The sequence below is a fragment of the Azolla caroliniana genome, unplaced genomic scaffold (assembly GCF_043228905.1).
Source record: "Azolla caroliniana isolate FFs.n. ecotype wild unplaced genomic scaffold, voAzoCaro1.0.p SCAF_10, whole genome shotgun sequence".
Taxonomy (NCBI): domain Eukaryota; kingdom Viridiplantae; phylum Streptophyta; class Polypodiopsida; order Salviniales; family Salviniaceae; genus Azolla; species Azolla caroliniana.
In genome coordinates, this window is record NW_028230445.1 from 5,683,640 (window position 1) to 5,692,822 (window position 9,183).

Genomic DNA, 9,183 nt, shown 5'->3' on the forward strand with positions numbered 1-9,183 from the left:
ACCCCACCCCTGGAAGAGAAGAACAAACACTTGGATTGTGTGTGTGTGTGTGTGTGTGTGGGTTCTACTAGTATTGTGTTTGTGATGAAAAAAAAGGTGTGTTAGAAAGATTTGAACCCATGGTAAGCTTGAGAGAGCTTGAGCAGCTATGGAAGACAAACAGGAAACTGCAGAAGTAGTAAGTGATGATCACTCATGACTTTCATTATGTATCTCCTCTAACCATTTTCTTCTTCTTCTTCTTCCTCCTCCTTCACTCTCAAATCACTACAAATTTCTCTGTCTCTCTGTCTCTCTGTCTCCATTTCTTCTTCTTCTTCTTCTTGATCCCCTCCCTCCATCGCCCACTATCTTCCTGGTCCCCTTTTCTCCATCCTGACCCCAACCCACCTCATATTTTGCTTCCATTCCTTCACCCCAGCTTCTCCTTTTCCTCCTGAATTATGATGGATTCTGATCATCCTAACAAGCTCGCTTCATACATGCACGACGGCTATGACGGAGCTTCAGAAACACAGAGCAACCTAAGAATAGTAGGAAATTGCTCACAAATATGTAGAACCGGGGCTGTTTCAGACACATTTGGATTAGAACAAGGCGAAGGAGAAGGAGTAGGAGAAGGAGAAGAAGAAGAAGAGAAAGCGAAAGAGAAACCCGCCAAATTAAACCCAGAAATGAGTATAGTAGACAGCTATGGAGGGTCTAAGAAATCAGCTGATTTTTGTGAAGAAGTTAAAGCTTCGGAGCCTCGGCCATCTGTTCCTTTGTATAAGCTTTTCTCTTTTGCAGATGGGTTTGATTATGTGTTGATGTTGTTGGGTACCTTGGGTGCTTGTGTTCATGGTGCATCTATCCCTATTTTTTTCATTTTCTTTGGTAATCTTATCGATGCTTTCGGAGCTCATGCCGCAGACCCTAATGTCATGGCGAAGGAAGTAGCTAAGGTAATGCTATGGTGTTTTGAGTGATTTCTGAATCAATGTGCTACACCCCAAAATCTTATAAAATACTCGAGGCTTGGCTATCTACTGGCCAAATGCTAAACCTGATTAGGTATAGATTTTGGGCATTTTCTTATACCTATTCTCTGATACGAACTGAAAGATTTGTATTTTTTCACAATAGTTCACGTCATACCTTTGTAGTTTTGAGGATCAAACACTTCAATTTTCAATGTTTTAATGCTTGCAGAATGCTCTAAATTTTCTCTACTTGGGGCTTGCTGTGATGGGATCTGGTTGGCTAGGTGTGTATATTAATGTTAGTGGTCATCATCAATTTGTTTCAACAAAAGATAATGGATGAACCTAATGCTAAGTTAAATGATGTTGATGGAACTAATGAAATTTGCAGAGGTCTCTTGTTGGATGCAGAGCGGGGAAAGGCAATCCGGTCGAATGAGAATTAAATATCTCCAAGCAATGCTGAACCAAGATGTGGGGTACTTCGACATTGATACGAGCACTGGGGAAATAGTGACGAGTATATCGACTGACACTGCACTTGTACAAGATGCCATTAGTGAAAAGGTACTATGCAATCACTTTTTCTTTTTGTTATGCATTTTATGGAGAAACTCCTAAATTCCACTGAGTTTTCACTTTATTTTCCCAAAGGCATTTGAGTTTCTATCATTTCTAACTCATGGATTACTTCTATAACCGAATTACGTTGTTAATCATTGATGTAGATGGGCCACTATTTGCATTACATGGCTAGATTTATAGCAGGATTCGCTGTCGGCTTCTCATCTGTATGGCAACTTACACTTGTTACTCTAGCTGTTGTGCCTCTCATGGCAGCAGCAGGGGGTACATACGCTGTCATTATGATCGGGCTAACCGGGAAGAGTCAAAAAGCTTATGCTGAGGCCGGGAAGGTAGCTGAAGAGGTAATCTGGGTTTGAATTCTGTTATTCTTTCTGATGTCATCAGAATGTCACGAATGAAACTATAGATGGTAGTATCATTGATATGGTGAAAGTTCAAGTGCACATGTTTCTGCATATATCAAGCATGTTGCGGCTGACATTCGCCTCTAGTGGTTTCAGTTTTTTCTTTATACTCCAAGGACCTACTTGTGGCTTTCCACCGAATTGTCATCACATTTTCTACTTCATGTGAACTTGGACCAAGCATTGATTATTGCTCATCCATTGAGACGAACTTTCATGTGAGCCTAGGCACTAGTTGAAGATCTTTTTCAAATTGTATTGGTCATTGCTGATCCATCATTCTTAAAGAAAGATTTGATTTGAGTTTTTATGACGTGCTTAAAACTTGAAGAACAACTGCAAATTTGCATTCTTTTCGATATATTCCTCAATGCCCCTTTTCTGTCTCATGCTATATAATTACCTAATATCAGGCATTTGCCCAAATTCGAACTGTCTATTCTTTTGTTGGGGAGAAAAAGGCAATGAATGCATATAGTTCAGCATTGGAGAGATCTTATAATCTTGGAAAGAAAGGGGGAATGGCCAAGGGATTGGGTGTTGGCTGCACTTATGGCCTACTTTTTGGTGCTTGGGCTCTATTACTGTGGTATGCAAGTCTCTTAGTCATCAATAAGGTGACCAATGGTGGTCAGGCATTCACCACAATACTTAATGTGATAATTAGTGGCATGTAAGTATTAATTTTGAATTGGAAATTGTTTCACGTAACTCTCATTGAAATTGTGCTCATAAGGTTTCACCCTTTTTCTTATTTTTACCAGCTCACTTGGACAAGCAGCTCCAAATTTAACTTCTTTTGGTAAAGGCAAAGCTGCTGGTTACAACATATTGGAAATGATAAAAAAGAAGCCTGCCATCAATGTGAATATGAACCAAGGTCAGGTTCTCGCTCAAGTAGAGGGACACATTGAACTCTCTGATGTCACATTCAGTTATCCTTCGAGGTCGAACGTTGTTATCTTTCAGAACTTCAACTTAAAGATTCCAGCTGGAAAAACTGTTGCCCTTGTTGGAGGCAGTGGGTCTGGCAAAAGCACGGTTATCTCACTTATTGAACGATTCTATGATCCTTTGTCTGGTATGTGCTCTTTAAGAAAACTATATTCATGGTGATGGATGATAAGCTATTGTAAGTATGATGCTTATATTATAGACAGCTCTTTTTACGTGCTGCAGGGAATGTAATGATAGATGGTCATGACATAAAAAATTTGCAGCTCAAATGGCTTAGGGCTCAAATTGGGCTAGTGAATCAAGAACCTGCATTGTTTGCTACAAGCATAATGGAAAACATACTATATGGTCAAGAAGGTGCAGACATGCATGCTATTCATCGTGCTGCCAAAGCAGCTAATGCTCACTCCTTTATCGAGCAGCTTCCGAATGGCTATTATACTCAGGTTAGAGATAAACATCCAAAGCTTTCCTAGGTGTCACAGTATATCTCATAATAGGGTTTGCATAATTTAGAATGCTATTTGCATCATAATCTGTAGGTTGGCGAGAGAGGACTGCAACTGTCTGGAGGGCAAAAACAACGTATTGCAATAGCAAGGGCTATGTTAAGAAACCCTTCTATCCTTTTGCTTGATGAGGCTACGAGTGCCTTGGATGCGGCCTCGGAGCGTTTGGTACAAGAGGCTTTAGACCATCTAATGGTCAGCCGAACAACAATTATTGTTGCACATAGGCTGTCCACAATTTGCAATTCAGATATGATAGCTGTTGTGAAGCTTGGCAAAGTTGTTGAGCTTGGTCCTCATAATCAGCTTATGTCAAAGGGTGAGCATGGTGAGTATTTTAATCTTGTGAGATTGCAAGAGGCAGCACTGAATAGAGCCAATATAGATGGGCCATCATCAGGCAAGATTTCCAGGTAACATACACACAAACACACATCATATGGCTTTAAAATTAATGGAACTTCCTTTTGTGAATTATACATTCTGATTCTTTCCCATTTTGGGTTCATTTTATGCAGGAATTCTTATTCTTCTTCTCATTCGCACTCAAAGAACATGAGTTTTCGCACATCAAGTTTGCGTTCTTTTCCTGGCGAATCAGATCTGTATCCACCGCTTGACACAGAGGATCAATATGGGAAAAAGACGCTGCCATCTCCTTCAATATGGAGATTGCTCAAATTGAATACTCCTGAATGGCCTTATGCCCTCTTGGGAACAGTAGGAGCTATAATGGCAGGGGTAGAAACTCCGCTGTTTGCATTGGCCATAAGTCAGGTTCTCGTGTCTTTTTACAGTCCTGATATATCATACTTGAAGCAAGAGGTTCGGAAGGTAGATCTCATATTTTCAGCTGCAACTATAGCCACTGTGTTTATATATGTATTGCAACACTACTTCTTCACATTGACAGGGGAACGCCTTACTGTGAGAGTCCGTGAGAAAATGTTTACTGGTGAGTATCTCTCAATAATGAAAAGGGCCTGCGGAAGTTGACAATGTTAATTAATCAGTTGTATCTGTTTGACAGCCATTCTTCAGAATGAAGTAGGATGGTTTGACCTAGATGAGAATAATAGTAGCCTTTTGGCATCACAGCTAGCCACAGATGCTGCTTTAGTACGAGCTGCCGTGGCTGATCGAATGTCAACTCTCATGCAAAACATGGCATTAACAGTTACAGCATTTGCCATTGCTTTTTACTTGGAATGGCGTGTTGCAGTTGTGATATTGGCAACTTTTCCGCTCCTGATAGGAGCTTCAGTTGGTGAGGTATTTCATTCTTCACGACTCACCTTTGCTTTTCTTCTCTGTTAAGCACTACAGTAAAAAACGAAATCGTTTTATTTTTCAACCAATGGTTTAATAGCTATTGACATTACAGTCTAGAAATGATTCAACTGCCAAGAAGGTCACCAAGACTTGAAAGGAGGCATATAACATTTCATCTCAAACACCTTTTGTGGAAATTCATTTGCTTGGTTACGTTTGAATCAATGAAAAAGAGTGGTCTTTTTCCATTTCTATATGTGTAACTCATAAAATTTATCGTGATGAGGCTTTAAAATATCAAACTGAAGTTCATGTGAAAATTTTATGGCTTTTTCTCAAAACAAGCATGTCTTGCTTTCTAACCAAGTCTGTGTACTCAATGAAATGCAGCAATTATTCCTGAAAGGATTTGGAGGGAACCTTGGGAAAGTTTATAGCCGTGCAAGCCGAATTGCTGGAGAGGCTGTTGGCAACATCCGCACTGTTGTGGCATTTTGTGCGGAGGAGAAAGTGGTCGATTTGTTTTCCCGGGAACTGAATGCCCCCAAGAAACAACTATGGCTCCGTGGACAGCTGACAGGGATTGGTTATGGAGTCTCACAATGTTGTATGTATTGTTCTTATGGCTTGGCCCTTTGGTATGCTTCAACATTGGTGAAGAAACAGGAAACTGATTTTGGAAATGTTATGAAGGCCTTCATGGTGCTCATTTTAACGGCTTTTGGAGTTGCCGAAACACTTGCCATGGCACCTGACATTGTCAAAGGTTCACAAGCTCTAGGCTCAGTGTTTGCAATCATCGATCGGAAGACTGAAATTGACCCCGAAGAAGTGGATACAGAAGTGGTTGTAGATGTGAAAGGGTCTATTGAACTTAGGCATATTGTGTTTAGCTACCCAGCAAGGCCAGATGTGCCGGTTTTCCAGGATTTGAGTTTACGTGTTCATGCTGGCCGAAGCCTTGCAGTTGTTGGGTCGAGTGGTTCGGGAAAAAGCTCAATAATCGCACTCATTGCACGTTTCTATGATCCTCAATCCGGAGTAGTATTCATTGATGGAAAAGATATCCGAAAACTTAATCTAAGGTCATTGAGGCAACACATTGCTCTCGTACAACAAGAACCTGCACTCTTTGCCACAAGCATCTATGAGAACATCAAGTATGGAGTTGACAATGCGACTGAAGGTGAGGTTGTGGAGGCTGCCAAAGCTGCAAACGCGCATAGTTTTATTAGTGGACTTCCACAAGGGTATAACACCGATGTGGGAGAACGAGGTATGCAACTCTCTGGGGGTCAAAAGCAACGAATCGCTATTGCTCGGGCTGTGCTCAAGAACCCCGCGATTTTGTTGCTCGATGAAGCTACAAGTGCATTGGATGCTGAGTCTGAAAAGGTTGTGCAAGAAGCACTAGATAGGGTAATGAGAGGCCGGACAACTATTGTGGTTGCCCATCGACTCTCAACCATTCGGGGTGCGGACTCTATAGCAGTTTTGCAAGGTGGACAAATTGTTGAGCACGGAAGCCACACTCATCTGGTAAGTAAAGCAGGGGGCATGTATGCTCAGCTTGTTAGTTTGCAACTACAGAACCATAGAAACCTTAGGAGACATGTTCATATATAAAATTGTTGGGTCACAAATTATCATTCTCTCCATTAAGGGAGATGGAGCTCCTCTTTGCAACCTTGCCAATTGTGTGAGGGAGGAAAGGTGTCATTGCTCTTCATTGGAGGAACATATCTAATCACTTACAAAAAGGCCTTGTGGATAGGCTAACATTGCATGGGGGGGTTTGGAGCATGTCCATTACGGAGTATAAATGCAAAATATTCGATTATGAAGAACATAATAGGTGGACCAGCCTATTGCTTTGGGTTCTTGCATTGTAATCTAGAGTGTAAGTCACTACCCCCTTGATATTTTGTCCCTTTTCCCCCATCAAGTAAAGAAGATATCCATTTGCTTTGTGTCTTATTATGTTGGTGTGCTTTTACAGTTGCCTGGCCTTGTCTTAGTGGTTGTGCTTTGGCTTTCTCCAAATTCGAGAGTAGTATGATATTTGTAACTACAACCAATGGCTTGTACGGCCTAACCTGTAGATTAGACCTTGTGGGTGAGCACTTGCTGTATGAACATCATTGTAGCTACTAATTATAAAACAAATAAAGCTTTGGGATACTTTATTATGAGACCATGGGTATGTATGTTGTATGTAAGGTCGTGTCTCTTGAGTGGTGATTCCCATCTTCTTCATGACTTTGGTGACTACAATAGATGATAGGGATGGCTTGTTAGGCCAAGGTTTAGAGGAGACCTTGGGGGTGACTAGCAATGGGCACGGTTTCGGCTCAAACCCGAACCGAACCATTAAACTATGGTTTAACGGTTTATTGGTTTCAAAAAATTGTAATGGTTTGGTTTGGATTTTTAATAAACGGTTCGGTTTCGGTTTGGTTTGATTCTTAAACTCGAGTTTATTGGTTTATAGGTTTAAATTGTTTGGTTTAAAGGTTTTATTGGTTTTGGGTAACTTTTTTTTCACCTTAGTAGTTTATTAATTTAATGGTTTTTTATTGGTTTAACTAATTTCACTTAAATACTTATTTAATATGTATTTTTGTTTATTTAGATTGTTAATTATTTTGACTTAAATGGTTAGGTTTAAATTTTTTATTAAATGGTTTGGTTTGGTTTGGTTTCAACTTTTCCCTTAACAGTTTGGGTTTAAATGGTTTGGTTAAATGGCTTGAGAGTTAATAAACGGTTTGGTTTGGTTTTTATTTTATATAAATGGTTCGGTTCAGTTCAATTCGGTTTCAAAGCAAAGAAATTGAACTGTGCCCATTGCTAGGGGTGACCACTAATTGTATGAACATCGTTGTAGCAAACATAAATAAAGCGGATTAAGCTTGGGATGCTTTATTTTGAAACCATGGGCTTGTTGGGTAAGGTCATGAATCATTTGGAAATGAATCACATGCAAAATAATGTGATCTAGCTCTTGAATTTCATAAGATCATGGACATGTTGTATAAGGCCATGAATTGTTGGGAGGCCCTTGAGCACTTGAGCTTTGGTCAATGGAAATTGAAAAAACATTAGAACTCTTTTGGAGGGCATTTTCATCCTTTGTTAATGAAAACTCATCACCCAATTTTGAGCTTCTTTTGCTCATATAGATGTCCCATTTGAAGCTTCAAAGTGAATTTGGTTTGGGGTTCAATGATGCTAAAAAATGATTATGAAAAGACGTTAAGCTCATTCTCTCATTAATCATTTGCATGACCCATATTCCATTTATAAGAACTGGGGACATGTCACCCTCAATTATGAAATCGAGAAGAAAAAATAATCAAGCTATTTGACAAGCGTTTCAAGTCACCAAATGGAACAAATTATTGTTAGTAGTCACTTAGAACCAATAGTAGGATTTGATAGCTATCCACCCACCTAAGGTACATTGCAAATGCCTCATGACATGTAAAAAGATTTTGAAAGAGTCATTGGACTTAGAATGGAAAACTTTTACCCATTAATATGGATAGGGGGAAATATGTCTGTCAATCATGGACAAGGAACTTTGTAAAGTGCATGTCCAAAACAAAACACAACATATCCATCATCGATATTGTGTATGATTATTATATAATGATTATGATCTACAATGTAGGTTCCTAACTAGTGGAAATTAATAATGATTAGGATATATACAATACATACCAAACATTTTATTCTTTCACTATGGCTCATGACTCATAAGTCCTCACTACTACCAATTAAGAGCTAAATGAAAGTTTTATTTAATACTCGAAAATTGTTTTCTATGTCGTTAGTAATTTAAATAGTTGGCATCCATATTGACTTAGTGTAAGATGTTACCTTTGTTTTGTTTTCTTTGTTGATGTGCTTGGAGATCTTTGCATGTTGAATAATAAATCTCAAGAGACACATCCATATATTCCTAACAATGGAGAACATCTCAAATCAGTTATTAAAACATTACATTTGTCTCAAATCGATTATGAGAAAGATACCTAACGATAATGGATTCATACCTTTTTTGATATTGAGGGCATTTCACACCAACATTGCCTTCTCTTTGGGTCCAATGTATAAAGATAATAGAAGTGAATAATATGCAAGAAAAATATACGTGAAAACTTCCAACGTGATCAACTTACGTCAATACAAAATCTGGTATGCATTATGTGACGTTTTGTTGCGAAGTTCCTTTGTCCCAAGTGTAATCATAAACGTTTGGACAAATTAAATGCAAACACAAGGGAATGATTACAAGTGTTATGCAATCATTTTGGGAAGGATTCATTTGCATTGATTAATCAAAACAAATGTAAATGATAAAGACAATATTTTATTATGATGATCAAAATTTGTTTTGGAGAAAAAAACATGCACAAGTCTTGGAAAGATTGCATAATGAACAAGAGTTATTCACTTGATAATTGGCGACCACTGACGATCCTCACC

General features: G+C 39.0%; 1 protein-coding gene across 1 annotated transcript; it reads left to right on the forward strand.

Moving 5' to 3' along the window:
• Positions 1-301: 301 nt before the first annotated feature.
• On the forward strand, positions 302-6,338 carry LOC147858836 (ABC transporter B family member 13-like). Its single transcript, XM_087325420.1, has 11 exons — positions 302-944; positions 1,192-1,246; positions 1,354-1,529; positions 1,691-1,891; positions 2,368-2,627; positions 2,719-3,035; positions 3,134-3,357; positions 3,454-3,833; positions 3,939-4,375; positions 4,451-4,692; positions 5,083-6,338. The coding sequence occupies exons 1-11, from the start codon at positions 444-446 to the stop codon at positions 6,316-6,318; spliced, it is 4,029 nt and encodes a 1,342-aa protein (XP_087181546.1). The 5' UTR covers positions 302-443; the 3' UTR covers positions 6,319-6,338.
• The last annotated feature ends 2,845 nt before the right edge of the window (positions 6,339-9,183 follow it).

Excerpts from the sequence above, each read along its gene's own strand:
- LOC147858836 (XM_087325420.1), top strand. The coding sequence starts at position 444 with ATGATGGATTCTGATCATCCTAACAAGCTCGCTTCATACATGCACGAC. Across the intron at positions 3,834-3,938 it reads TCATCAGGCAAGATTTCCAG|GAATTCTTATTCTTCTTCTC; the intron begins GTAACATACACA and ends CATTTTATGCAG. Across the intron at positions 4,693-5,082 it reads TAGGAGCTTCAGTTGGTGAG|CAATTATTCCTGAAAGGATT; the intron begins GTATTTCATTCT and ends AATGAAATGCAG.